At 38.2% G+C, this 14,797-nt stretch overlaps 1 protein-coding gene across 1 annotated transcript; it reads left to right on the top strand.

Annotated features, from left to right (window-relative positions):
- Positions 1–102: 102 nt before the first annotated feature.
- On the top strand, positions 103–14,757 carry LOC146475497 (protein KRI1 homolog). Its single transcript, XM_085115896.1, has 22 exons — positions 103–238; positions 387–466; positions 3,084–3,189; positions 3,729–3,831; positions 3,942–3,990; positions 4,173–4,222; positions 4,726–4,804; positions 5,544–5,621; positions 6,027–6,130; positions 6,851–6,890; positions 7,224–7,301; positions 7,421–7,516; positions 7,607–7,691; positions 8,132–8,217; positions 8,706–8,784; positions 9,371–9,442; positions 9,809–9,837; positions 9,955–10,075; positions 11,057–11,187; positions 12,219–12,283; positions 12,850–12,951; positions 14,069–14,757. The coding sequence occupies exons 1-22, from the start codon at positions 145–147 to the stop codon at positions 14,508–14,510; spliced, it is 2,169 nt and encodes a 722-aa protein (XP_084972022.1). The 5' UTR covers positions 103–144; the 3' UTR covers positions 14,511–14,757.
- Positions 14,758–14,797: the final 40 nt, after the last annotated feature.

Below are 14,797 nucleotides of genomic sequence, written 5' to 3'. Positions count from 1 at the left end.
CATTTCTGAAAGATCGCCAGTAGAAAATTGACTTAAACGTCTTTACTAAATTTTTCCGCTCCCGTCCGCCATTTTGAAAATGCTACCACGATACCTAAGGCTTGCGGTGTTAGGCAGAGAGCATATTCAATCGAGACAACCAATATGGCGGACGGCATGGAAGATTTAAAGCTCACCGTAAACAAGGATTTTGCCAAGAAACTCCACAAACAAAAAGAAAAAGCTGAGCTTGACCAATGTAAGTACTGCAACAACGCTTTTTGAAAAGTGTAAAAACTCAAATTTTATGACAAAGAGATGGTTTTAAAATCGATAGTCGGTGACATTTTCCAAAGCATGCATACAGCGTGGCTGTATTTACGAAAGCTTGTTTCTGATTTTGGCAGTGAAACAAAAGTTTGGGGACAAGGATCTTGATGAGGAATCGGAATCGAGTTCTTCTGAATCAGAAGACGAGGATGCCAGAGTGAGTTAGTTTATGTATGATGGTAAATTGAATTTAACGGAGCTAGGTGTAGCAACCAGGAACAACAGCATGTCAAATAATTATTGAATTATATATCCAGTAGTTGTGTCCAATAGTTATTGGATTGTGTATGCAGTAGTTGTATCCAATAATTATTGGATTGTGTATCCAGTAGTTGTATCCATAATTATTGGATTGTATATCCAGTAGTTGTATCCATAATTATTGGATTGTGTATCCAGTAGTTGTATCCATAATTATTGAATTGTATATCCAGTACAGTCAACTCTCTCGTAAGTGACCACCCTTGGGGCACGACAAAGTGGTCGCTTACGGGAGGTGGTCGCTTACGGGAAAGATCAACAAAATAAGCCATATACTGAATTGTTTAATTAATTACATAAAAATATTACCTTAGCAGCTGAAATAAGGCAAATAGACACTGATTTATTTGATTTTTTCACATCTATTCATTCTTCTGATGAAACTTTGTATAACATTTTGGAACAGACCACTGTGACGATTCCCGTTTACCTACAGATCTAATTATAGCCATCTTCTCTGTCTGTAAACTGTTATTATCTGTCCGCAGTCTGGGGTAGCGTAATTAGAAATTGAACTTTTGTCACTTCTGAATAATGATTTACTAACAATCATACGTGATTGAGTTGGGTGGTCGCTTACCGGAAACAGAAAACAAAAGAATATGTGTAATTTCTGGCCTAAAAAATGGTCGCGGTCCCTTAAGAAATTTGAGTGGTGGTCACTTACAAGAGAGCTCTTGAAACAGTATTTTACTGAGAAACAAAACAGTCGTTTACAAAGTGGTCGCTTACAGGAGGTGGTCGCTTACGAGAAGTGGTCGCTATGTGAGAGTTAACTGTACAGTCGAACCTCCCTTTGCGACCACCTCTCGTAAGCGACCACCTCCCATTAGCGACCACTTTTCCAAAATACCAAAAGTTTTCAAGTCAAATCACTATAGATGGAACCTCTCGTAGGCGACCACCTCTCGTAAGCGACCACCTCCCGTAAGCGACCACGCTTAGAGATGATTGTTTAAAATTTTCAATTGTTTTTGACCTCTCGTAGGCGACCACTTGACACACAATCTGCTGTATCTCTCACGGGGGGAAATTGCAAAATGTGTCGCTCTAACATATTGGCCCACATCATTACAGCAGATGTCGTATTAAAATCTCACTGCCGAAGCTACCGGAAGTGTCTTCCGAAATAGCTTACCATTGAAACATTTGATAACATGCACAAGCACCATAGTGTACACTGAAATAAACTTTAATCCTTGTAGGGAAGAAACTCTCTTATCTTGTAAATAGCATGCAAATGTGCATGACCGGTGATGCCTCTCTCAACCTTGTATTATCCAACAGAAAAATTGTGGCGATAAAGAGTGTCAACTGAATTATGTAACAAACAAACAAACGCGAAAGTTGTGGATGATTTACGCTTCAAATGTAACATTGCAAAAATGCAGTTTACTGTCTGCTCCTAAATCAGACAGTCTAAGGATAAGTTATTACTTTGGGTTTCGATAAGCACTGGCAAAAGGGTTTGGTCTCCGCAATTACCATATGTAAATTACCCGAAATTTAAACCCCCTGTGGTCTGACCTCTGGTAAGCGACCACCTCCCGTAAGCGACCAGATATCCTTGACATTATGGATGGTCGCTTACGGGAGGTTTGACTGTAGTTGTATCCAATAGTTGTTGGATTGTATATCCAGTAAGTTGTATCCAATAATTATTGGATTGTATATCCAGTAGTTGTATCCAATAATTATTGAATAATTGTATATCCAGTAAGTTGTATCCAATAATTATTGGATTGTTTATCCAGTAAGTTGTATGCAATAATTATTGGATTGTATATTGAGTAGTTGAATCCAATAGTTACTGGATTGTATATCATTGCTTAACCTAAAATAGTATAGAGAAGGGTGTAGACCTAAATAATATTGTTCGTTGCTTAACGCTAACTTTTGTAGATGGGGTAAAATTCAATGTTTGGTTGTCGGCATTCTGCAGAATAACCCCTGCCAGATGCTTGTGGTATTTCGTTTGTTCTTAGTGTAGCATTGGGAAAGATTTCCACACAGCCTTCTATGCATTTTTTGCGACACAAACTCAATTCATGCTCGCCATTTTTGTGGAAGGGCTAGTATGATGGCGGTACATGTATAATAATGTATGGGCTGTGTGGAAATCTTTTATAGCATCATAGCTTGACATTCTGGGTATCCAGTCTCCAAATTTAATTCTGTGGACCTTTTCAGCTTCAACAAGAAAAGGAACAGTTTTGCATAATTTAGAGAGCGTCCTTTAGAGTTAGCAAAATTTGTAAAGTTGAGCGTTTCTTGTTGTCTACAGTGGTATTGATGGATTTTCTTGTTGATGGCAAATAACATATTTTTTTCAAAGTTTCCAAATTATTGCTATCATTATTGATTATGTTGTCCATAATATTCGCTTGAGATTTACAATACTATACAATACTAATGTTTTCGACTAATCAAGTCATCCTCATGTACGTACATACACTATACAAGTTGTTTTCACGACAACTGATTAGCTGTGTGTCTGTGGTTCTCATTTTCAGGAACTTACATCACGGAAAGAAAAGGATTTCCTGACTGTCCTTTCTATGATAAAGAACAAAGACCCTAAGATCTATGCGGAGGATGCAAATTTTTATCACGAAGATGGTATGAGAACACATGCAATACTACATTACTTGAAAGAAAATAATTTTTTTCTCTGGTCAAAGTTTACACTGGTTGATAACATTTTTAAACAGCATGGTACTACAACTACTATTTCCCATTGCTCATCCTAGAGCATTGGCCATCAGTAATGTCTCTCAACCATTCTCTGTCCTGAGCTAGCCCCTCTAACAGTGTCTAGGTATGTCCAACCTCTTGATAACCTTTACAAGGTCATGTGTAATCTCTCTCTCTCCCTGCAACCTTGCCCGATGGGTAGACTGCCTGAATTAGGTTTCCATAGCATGTGGCTGACCCACTTCTATCTCCTGAGTAGAATTTCTTCATCCATTGGAACTTTCTTTGTGCTATAGAAACACCAATGATAAAAAAAATGATATGGATAATTAATTTTGTAGTGACACATAAGCCATTGAATGATTTGTTTTTTCAACTCATTAATTTTTTCTGAATTGCCTGTAATGGAGGATCTCATTTTCGCTTTTAATTATGTTTACTACTACACTGCTTTGTTTTAATAGAAAATAGTTCTTCGTCCGAAGAGCTCAACAGAGGACATACTAAACCTGACAAGCCCATGTATCTGAAGGATTTTGAGAGAAAGGAGTTACTTGAGAAGGGAAGGTTAGTACAGGTTAGAGGAGTACTATTTGCAAGTGAATTTATAAGGATTGCTGGCAATAGATTTTTCCCTCTAAAAATATCTGTTTTCTTGATTTAAATTAACTTGACAGTAAAGCATTCCTAAGTGATGAAGAAAGTGACGAGGATGAAGCGCACAAGGTAAGCAAGTGTAAAACTTTTAATGGTTTGAATCCAGGTCTCATGTCATAAGTACATAAATTATTATTATCTATGTGAATGTTGTCCTGAGAATGAATCATTGTTTGAGGTGGCATTGACTGGTGTTTTGACAACCCGAACGGAAGTTATCGTGATCATGACTCTTGACTATTTTGTTTTAGGGAAGATCATCTCCTACCTTTGAGGAAGAACAAAAATTACTTAAGGAAAGGTATGAGTCAATATAAATACTGCTGTGCAGGTTAGTTTGTTACAAAAGTAAATAGTCTGTACTTGGACAATGATCCTACAATCCAGGTCTTTGTAGGGTCATTTGAAATCCCACAGGATCAGATTCTATGATGGTATTAGTTTTGTAGTCTTTCTTTTTCTACCAGGAAACTGTTGTATTTCTTAGTCAGTGTGTTGGCCATTTGTCACCAAGAGATGCAGTGCTGACGTTTTGAGTGTTATCCCTTCATGAGAGCGAAAATATGTCAGCGCTCAAATCTCTTTACGGTGGCCAATTTACCTTTAGTTATCAACTCTGTTGATACACCAAACATTTGTGATAATCACTGCTATATAGTATATATAAACAAACAATTGACAAACTGATGATGAGACAGTTTTGCTTGTGATATCTCTAGTGATGTTTTATATTTAAAATTGGATTGGATACAAATATTATTGTTTTTTTAACATGCAATAATTATTGATTGTAATCTCTGCCAGTTTTAAGAACATCATGCAGGATGACGATGATGGTGACGATGACTTTCTGAAAGTCAGGGAAAAAACTACTGAAGAGAAGGTAATTTTTGATCCTTACAACATGACCTAATGTTTCTATATTGGTCTTTCAGATTACCGTTATGTGGCTCACATTTTATTTTTTTACTGACAATAACTGTCAAAAGTTTGGCCACATGCTGATCAGCTTATAACTATTGTCTATGAGAGTACAGACAATAAAAATGATGACGGACTAGTTAACGTGCACACTTTCTCAACAGAAATAAAGCCAATTCTTTTCCATGTTATTGTAAAAAGAAATTGACAGCAGTTTTCTATGGTCTAATTATTCTTATAGACGATGAATTGAAACCATAAAATGTTCAAAACTTGGCAGTGAAAGCACTCGCCTGCGGCTCGTGGTGCCACTTGAGTTTTGAACATTTTATGACATAATTTTATGGTCTGTGAGAGTACAGACCATAGAAAACTGCTGTCGATTTGTTAAAAAGTAAAAATTATTTGAAATTAATATTATTACTCTGGTTGTTGGAAGTACGCTACAAAATGCTTCGTGAAAAAAAAGAAATCCATTAGTTCTCCCAACAGGAGTTCAGCTGAGCTACAGGAGACTCATGGGAGCTGAGGCCATTAAACAAGCATACTGCTACGATTGGAAATTATGTCAATGTGTTGTGTATGTGCAATGGAATAAATGTGATGGAATAATATGTTAAGCCTGGTGAACAAATGAGAATGATGTATTATTCAGTGAGTGACACAGTTTCCTTTGTAGTAAACCTGTATTTTTTTAAAAGATGGAGGAGGAGAGGGCATATGCAGACTGGCTGAGGGGACAACAGAAGACAAAAGAGACAAAACCCACCATGGAGATGGTAAGCCAAAATCTTACTTAAAACTTTAAAGAAAATTTAAATGTTTTTTTTTTAAGTGAAAGATCACACACTAGAGATCATGTGATTGTTTTAGATTTTAGATATTAGAATGTTAAGTTTATTTGGCAAAATTGTTTTATATAGGGCTAACCTCACAATTTCCCCTTTCAGGAAGTGCTTTAATTTTGTTGATTTCCTGAATAAAATATTATGTTATGTTATGTTATTGTATGCATTCACTAAATCATCTAGTTTGCAGGTGCACTAATCTTAAACTTTCATGCCATATTGATATTTTTTCCCAAATTGCCTACTAAAGGAAAAGTACCTTTAGTTAACAAAATTACATCAAGTACCAGGGAACTGTGTTCCCAGCACAAACTTCAACTCTGTTTGCATTTAAAGGAAGCATTGCGGAAGTACTGGACAGACCCTAGTTTGGACGAGGGGGAACAATTTTTAAGGGATTACATTCTCGACAGGAATTATGTAGAAAAAGATTCCGACAGGTACAGTTTATGGCATCATTTCAAATTATTTGAATTGAAGGGCTCATAGCATTTATAAAAAAATATATATTTAATATGTTTAATATATAAATAATATAATTATATTATTATATTATTTTGTGAGTGGCATTCAATTTCTTTAGGAACTGTGCCCTAAGATCTTTTTGCTTTTTTTGTGATAAAAACGGAAATCTTGCCCATAACCATAGGTTTTTATTACAAACGGAGTGCAAAGCAATATTGGAGCAATGTTCCTGAAGGAATTCAAGGCCACATGCAAAAACTCTGGCGAATCTAAGCTAAAACAACAACAACAACAACAAAAATGCGATCTGATATGCACTGTGTATAGGTCCGTTATGCTTTCAGCCCTTCAAATGTTGTGCTGTGTCTATGGGGAGGAAATGCTTTTTTTCAGTTAATAATAATATATTAAAAATTTATACAACTACATGTACATGTATAGAGCATATGCAACCAATCCCAAGGGATTCCAATGACAATGGCGTGGTGACCATGTTGGTTCACCATAACAAACCAACTCTTTTGTTGCAGTACACCAACATGGCGGCGATGACGTCAAGTGCATACGCTCCATTTCTGTTTCCCTGACTTGCCAATTCTGTTCATGCCATACAGAGATCATTAAACAATATTAAATAATATATTAAACAATATAATATTATAATATTATTCTTCTGTTCTCTGTTTTGTTTTCAGAATTCCAACTTATGATGAAATTGTCGCTGATGATGAAGAGGTACTGAGGTTGCTAATATGTTACAGTGCATTAAAGCATAATATGCATCTTCTCTGTCAAGTGGTGAATTTCAATCTGGGCTGAAAGTTAAGCTTGGTTTGCGGGGAGCAGAGATTTTGTTCCAATGATAACTATTACAATGTCACAATGAATTTTAGCCCCAGATGACAAATGACATACATACAATAAACTCTGCACCGAACATGTAACTTTGTTGAATCATTGAAAAATGATGATATTTTTATATACTCAAGTCTGCTTTTAATTAATAGAGTTTCTTTCAACAAGGGCTGAAGATTAATATCAGTTCAAACTAATTGTTTGTCCTCGTAGGATGAATCAGAAGTGGAAAAACAGGAAGAATTTGAGCGCAAGTTTAATTTCAGATTTGAAGAACCAGACGCAGAATTTGTAAGTTTGAAAATCCTCTTACTTTATCGGGTTTCATTTCGTATTCTTGGTGTTGTGGTAGTTAGATAGAATTAACGCTGATGGCCGAAATATTTTGTTTTCTTGTGTTGCAACCGTAGATCAAAACCTACCCTCGTACTATTCAAGGATCGGTGCGTAAAACAGATGAACGAAGGAAAGAAAAACGAAAACAACGAGAGCTAAAGAAAGAAAAGGTTAGTGTAGTTTTGTCTGCCTCTTTTAGCAGTTACAGTTTGGAGGTGTTTTGTGACTTTGCATTAATGATAATTTATCTGCCAATGCAGGAAAAGGAACAGAAAAGGGAAGAACTTAAAAGATTAAAAAATCTCAAGAGGAAAGAGATCATGGAGAAGCTGGAAAAATTGAAAGGTTTATTGGCTTTTATGTATCACCGTTATAACTTAAAAACATTGAACAAGGTCATCATTTATACCCCTTTTGATCCAGACTTTTCAACTTTATTTTCTGTTTTCTTTATTTTTCGCAGTTCAAAATATATGTTTCAGATATTTACATTCATTTATTCATCCTTTACGGGTATATCACGAACTCACAATATGTCCAGCTCCCAGTTGGCTTGATAGCTCAGTTGGTAGAGCGCTGCACCGGCATCGCAGAGGTCATGGGTTCGAATCCCGTTCAAGCCTGAATTTTTTTCAGGCTTTCTTTTCGCAACTGCTTAAGTTGCGTACTAACTGCGAGGATCTTTCTTCTATTTGATTGATTTTCTGTTTTACCTAAACTTCAAACCTGTTGGAGGTGTATTTAACATTATTTTTATTGATAAAATAATCCATTCTTCTTTATAGAAATCACTGGAAACCCTAATGTTGGTTTTAACGAGGAAGATATTGAAGGCGACTTTGATCCTAAGAAATATGATGAGGCAATGCAGGTAAGTGTATGATGTAGTATAATCTTTATTTTCATTAGACTGCGAGCAGTCGTACTTTTTCCCTCAGATCACGCGCGCAAAGTGACGGTAGAATTATGCAAATTAGAAAAGTGACGTTTCTCGCTGTTCTTGGCTTGTGGCTCGCCGCGCGCTAGTTCCATCGCGCACGCTACAGAGCTTATAAGAAGAAACAGACTGTTCGCATTCTACATGAATGAACCTAGTTTAATGGCCTTAGCCCCCAAGAGTCTCCTGTAGCTCAGTGGTAGAGCAACCGAACTAGTAATCGGAAGGTCTTAGGTTCGACTCCTGATAGGAGCACTCTGATTTTTTTTCGAGTATGCCTGTGTCATTTACTGATTAATACATCATTCTCATGAATGATACCAGTTAGTAAATAATTATTATAGATTCAAAAGCCTCTGGGTTGTCACTCAGTTCCTGTAGGCTTCCTGCTCACAAATCTCTTGATTTTAATCCTGTTACAGAGAGCCTTCAACGAGGAATTCTACGATGAAGGTGAAGATGAAAAACCTGTGTTTGAAGATGACTTGGATGACGAACCAGGTAACCATTGGATCTGAAACTGATACAAACCGACCTTAACTAGAGGTCTTCGTTGCGGTTTTGTCACTGGGCAGTTTGTGGACTTTTACACTCTGACGCGTACATGTACAATCCTGGCCCCGGTTGTTCAAAGAGCGGATAACTCTATCCAGTGGATAAATCGCTATCCAGCGGATACAATGTACTCCAACCAATATATTTATCCGCTGGATAGAGTTATCCGCTCTTTGAACAACTGGGGCCTGTCCAGTTGAGTTAAGGACACCCTCAGGGTGGGGAGGGGGTCTTTACTACAGTACAACAATGATAGGTGTCGTTATTGTACCTTTTTCTTGGGAGTGCGGTTGGGGTGAGGGGGAGAGGGAGATTCTAGTTGCTTTCGCCACAGAATCCAGGTTACAGGTAACTGTAAACTCCAGCCGTTCTGGTCCCGATTGTTCAAAGAACGAATAACTCTATCCAGTGGATGAAATGTACTCCAACTAATACATTTATCCGCTCGATAAAGTTATCCGCTCTTTGAACAATTTGGGCCTGGTCACTTGAGCCTTACTGTGTCTTTGCCTTTTCCTTTCATTCCATGTAGAAAACTGGGACGAGTGGGAAGGCAATAACGATGAAAATGGCGAGGATGAACAGCAAGATGGAACATGGCAAGGTAGAGGTTTTTTTTTTAATTCGGAAATTTTTTTTCCATGGAAATTGCAATTTCTACTTCTAAAGAGAAACCAAGACGTAGAAGGCATTTGAAAGTCGGGCTTAAAGTCGCTAGAAAAACCGCCGTGGAAGTCGTTTCACAAATCTGTACCTTTATAAACGGCCTTTGAGAAAATTAATGTGCTTAGAACAACTTGCCTCTGACGAGAATGACATTGTTATCGACATCATATGGCTTTAAGCTCTACACAGTGCCTCATATCGCACTCATCTTGGCCTCAGTTTATTTATTTATTAGTTTCCGTTTACAAACTGTTTTTTTCTCGGTGACCGTGTTTTGAGTATAGTATATGTTTTGCTCTTTCAGAACCTCACTGTGAAGATCCAGGTTTCAATGTAAGCTCTTTTCCTGTATTCTTCGCATTTTCCAAGTATTTTGTAGTTTCGTATTCACTAAGTTTTTCGCCGTATGCGGCATATATCATGATAAGGACTGATGAAGTTGTTTTCCAGATGGATGCGGATTACAGTGAAAATCAAACTGTTGATGAAACTACTTTTGCTGGAAGAAAGAGGAAAGGAAGGTCAAGATTCGCGCGCGTCGTTGCACAGAAAAAGCCAGTGTTTGATCCAGGTCTGTTGATAGTTAAGGAACTTCTTTTAACCCTTTAAGCCCTAGCACTGAGTGATATACATCAAATTTCTCCTTGTAACATCAATGCTTACTCAACCCCTGAGGTCATAACAGTTAAGGATATGATCACCCAAGGCGAATTTTTTCTGATGTTTTAATAACTTCTCCACATTACTTTTATAAGAAAAGTATATGGACAAAGTAGGAGAATTTGTTCTTCGATATTAGGGGTAAAAGGGTTAAGGAGCTTCTTCTAAAACAATCTCAAACAAAATCTTTCGAGTTGGAAACGATATCTTAACGGTTGATATCGCTGCTCTCCTCCGTTAACAACAAATCTCCGTTTTCAAAAAATGTTCATTTTGATCGGTCTATTATTTTGATAACCCGACATGCACTTTGACCAACATTTTTTGAAAATATTCGTTTTCGATTCATTATTGAACGTTTCGGCGCTTAGATATTTGAGTGAGAGAAAACGAGAGGGAAAATGGACTGTTTTGCAGCCTATCAAAGTCAGAACCACCTTGTACAGCACAATAAACAGCACCACAGAAAAGTACTGCTCAGTAGCTTTCATTTGAATGGTCACACTTAAGGATTTCGTCCACAGACTCAAAAGTTAGAGCCACCTCAAACAGTATAATAAACAGCACCACAGGAAAGTACTGCTCAGTAGCTTTCATTTGAATGGTCACACTTTAGGATTTCGTCCACAGACTCAAAAGTTAGAGCCACCTCGTACAGTATAATAAACAGCACCACAGGAAAGTACTGCTCAGTAGCTTTCATTTGAAAAGGTACACTTCATCAACAGATTAAAACGTTTAATTGCACTGGTCACTCCAGGCTTGAGTCTATGAGTAAAAGAGCTGTTAACCGTCATAAAAAGACGACTCTAACTTATAAATATTTATTGAACTTCCTTTTTCTGTGAGGAAGTATTAACTAATAAGTTGTTAATTGTGTTCCATTTTACAGATGAAAAAACGTTTGAAGAATATTTCGACGAGTACTACAGACTGGATTATGAGGACGTCATTGGAGACACACCTTGTAGATTCAAATACCGACAAGTTGTACCTAATGACTTCGGGCTGACCACTGAAGAGGTAATTATATTTTCATCAAAAGATCCAAATTTAGAGAAAGTAATGAAAGCAGACTGCCGTGGGTTTTTATTGTTTTGGAGTGTTTAAAACCTGTGATGAAACACTCGCGCCCATTAAGCCCGGTTCTTTTCCGTTCTACAAGTCACTTTTTGTTGAAAAGCTAAAGAAAACGTAGACCTGTTGTCGCATTTAACGACGGCGACGGCAACAAGAACGTCAAAAACGTTATAGACAACAATTCTGCACGTGCATTACACTTTTTGGTACATTTCTTTGCCGTCACTGCACGGCTAGGACGTGAAATTTCCTGATAAGACGTTTTATGGAGGACGTAAACACACGACGACGAATTTTCTTTCTCTTTTTAAACTTGGGTGCGGTCTCTAAGAATTCAACTCCAGGAAATTTCACCTACATTTGACATTTATAGCGAGTTGGAATAATCACGACGACATTTGAAAAACGCGAATTCATTTTAATAGTGACATTTTCGCTGCCGTCGCCGTCGTCGTTGCTTAAGCTCCCTAATAAGCTGACGGTATTAACTATTCCTATTAAGGCGGGGGTTCACCTGAAAGCCGTTTTCACGCCGCTTAAAATCGGTTCAACGGAAATATCTCGTTCGCGTTTCAAGCAACACAAAAACCCTATGCTCATTACACAAATCAATGTTTTGGGGTGTTTTGTAAATGTTTTGGGTGATTTTTAGGTATATTTGGGAGGAGATAGTTTTTCTCAAAAGAGTAGTAAAATTAAGAGAAATAAGAAATATTGAAGATTTAGTGAAGTTTTAAAATTAGAATTTGTGGTTAATAATTAATAGACGGATACCAAGTTAGTCCACTAGAAACCTGGGGTGCTCTTGCGTGGGTATCAACTGTCTGTTAGTGTTCCAAAAATCATTTTCTTTCTTCTATCCATTCTTAAAACCTCTTCAAATTTCACTCAAATTCGGGTGTACCCCCGCCTTAAATATCCTCTTAAATGATGCTCTTAAACAGCATCATTGAAGTCTCCTTGCTTTTCTTTAGATCTTAGGTTGTCCTGACAGAGAATTGAACCAATGGGTGTCAGTCAAAAAGATGTCCCAGTACAGGTAAGCCCGGCGGTTTCGTTTCTTTGTTTGTTTTTTAGAGAAAAAGTGTACGTGCACATATTTTTAATTTCTTGATCGTGTCGCGGTGAATGCGATTCGTAAATTTATACGACTTCTGAATCTTCCCTTCACTGTCAATTGCCAAGCGCGCGTAATTTTCCCGCGTTTGCCAGACGCGGAGAAGTCCAAGTGTTTTCTGATTGGACAGTTTAGGATATTTCGCTTGCTAATTGGTCAGAATGTTTTAGTGCGTTTATCGATAATTTTGAATGAAAACTTTCTGATTAAGAACATTTTAACATTTTTCTTCGAATATATTTTCGAAGAAATATTCTCAGTATACACTTTTCAATAATACAGATAACTGCTTGTAACGGTAAGGAATATTTCACTTAGTCTCGGAGAGGTAACGAACTATATAACCTCTACTTCGGTCATACAGAAACTTCCAAACTACGGACACATCCACTAAAACTGTTGTGAACATTGCTATAAAGCGGATACTTTGCTCTGCCCTTCAGTTTACAACTACACAAACAAATCATGTTTATTTTAACTGCCTTTAGATCTGAAAGTGAAGAATATCAAGATTTAAAAAAGTACCGTAGGCGCGGAAGGGACTTGGGTAGAAAAACGAGGATTCTTACTTCACTGGAAGAAAAGGACAGGTGGGTTGCGTGTAAGAACACTGCTGGTTTTGCGTTTTGTGCTTGTGTACGTGCGGGTCCAAAGATTTAAACGTTCCTTAATATTAGATAACGGGTTGATTTCAAAAGAAACTGTCGTGCTGCGTCAATGGTAGAGTGGATACGAATATTAGGTTGGAGTAACTAGGGAATACCCCGCCACTCCAAAAGTGACCCTGAAACCAGTGGATACGTGGCTACGCAGTTACAGAGGTAAATACCACCCCCTCTCCCCCACTTAGCTTCGTGGCTACGCAGCTACGTGGCTACGTGGGTACGTGGCTACACAGCTACTTGGCTACGCAGCTACGCGGCTACGTGGCTACGCAGCTACGTGGCTACACAGCTACGTGGCTACGCAGCTACGCGGCTACGTGGCTACGCAGCTACGTGCATGGCTACACGGCTGTGTAGAGCGCTTGTTTCGGCTCGTGCGAGTAGCCGCGTAGCCGCGTAGCCACTATTTTCAGGATTACTTTTGAAGTAGCGGGGTATTCCCTAGTTAAGCCGTCAACAGATATCCTGCGATATACGTAATTTCGTGTGTCGGAGAGAAAAATGGCAAAATTAAAGATCGTCTCCAGTTTTTCTGCAATAAAACTGTGCTTTGTTATCATTGTGTTGAATAATAAGACAATTATCCTGCTCAGTCTTGCGGATATCCCCTGATTTTAGCCAACTCGGCCGCTAAGTGTCAGGCTATATTCCGCGCGATTTCGCAGGATAAATTGTTCATTATCAACTGAGCAGTAATAAGACAATTTGGTCAATTCGAGAGCTGACGTTTCGAGCGTGATAGCCCTTGTCCATGACGGACAAGATTCAGCTGAAGATTTCGTAATTCGCGGTTCCCTTGTCTGTGACACATCCATGACATATGCGTGACGTGTGTGACGGTTTCAGTGATAATCTTGCAAGGAAAATCATGGAATTACATTGATATCTTCATGACTTACTAAAGTTTCGAGTTATTGGGGATTTCTGGACATCTTTGATAGACTGAAAATGTGTTCGATATTTTTCTTCAGTCGACTTTCAGTTTCTTGTTGATGTAGTTGTTTTCTTTTCAAGTAACGTACCTATTTTTATCTTTTTACAGTACTAAGGAAGAAAACACCAACAAGAAAAGGTTCTCCGATAACAGTTTGCCGCAAAAACAAAAACCTCTCGAAAAAGGTCTTGATAATATTGAAAGAGCTCCTGAACAAAATAACAACACAACTGGATTGAAAAATCATTCCACTGAAACAAGAGATGAAAGCGGAATTACCTCAGAAAGCAAGAAGGTTTCAGAGCAACGAAACGCGGAGAAAAGGCAAGAAATCAAACATCAAAAGTTTAAAGGATTTGGAAAGAAGAAACTTAACAGAAGGAATAAGTCTGGAAAGAGACTAACGTTCAAAGAGATGAAAGAATTGGCGGTCAAAAAACGGCTGCAAAGACAGTTTAGAGGAGCTAAGAAGAAACCGCTGGCTAACCTGTCTGCGGCGCGGCTAGCGTCATACGGACTGGCGAACAAGAAGAAAAAGAAGAAGTCGTAGTTCTGGTTTTGGTCACTGACTCCTGAGGTCATTGACGAGTAAGCTATCAGCGGTCCCCCTTCCTCCCCTCCCTGGCTTATTTCCGAGCCCTCATAGCAAAGTATGAATTCGCTACGGGAACTCGGCACGAGAAATGCATTGTGGGTCAGCTTTCCCACCCCTCTCCACTCGGAACAATGTGTCTCACCCCTCCCTTGCATAGGTGATTGTTGCACTTTTTACTGTAATCAGCCGTTTTTACGTCACTCATAGAATACACATGTACATTGGGAATCACCCCACCTACC

This window comes from Pavona decussata, unplaced genomic scaffold (assembly GCF_977016875.1).
Source record: "Pavona decussata unplaced genomic scaffold, jaPavDecu1.1 SCAFFOLD_84, whole genome shotgun sequence".
Lineage (NCBI taxonomy): Eukaryota > Metazoa > Cnidaria > Anthozoa > Scleractinia > Agariciidae > Pavona > Pavona decussata.
Note: the sequence above shows the minus strand (reverse complement) of the source record. Positions and strands in the feature narration are given on the sequence as shown.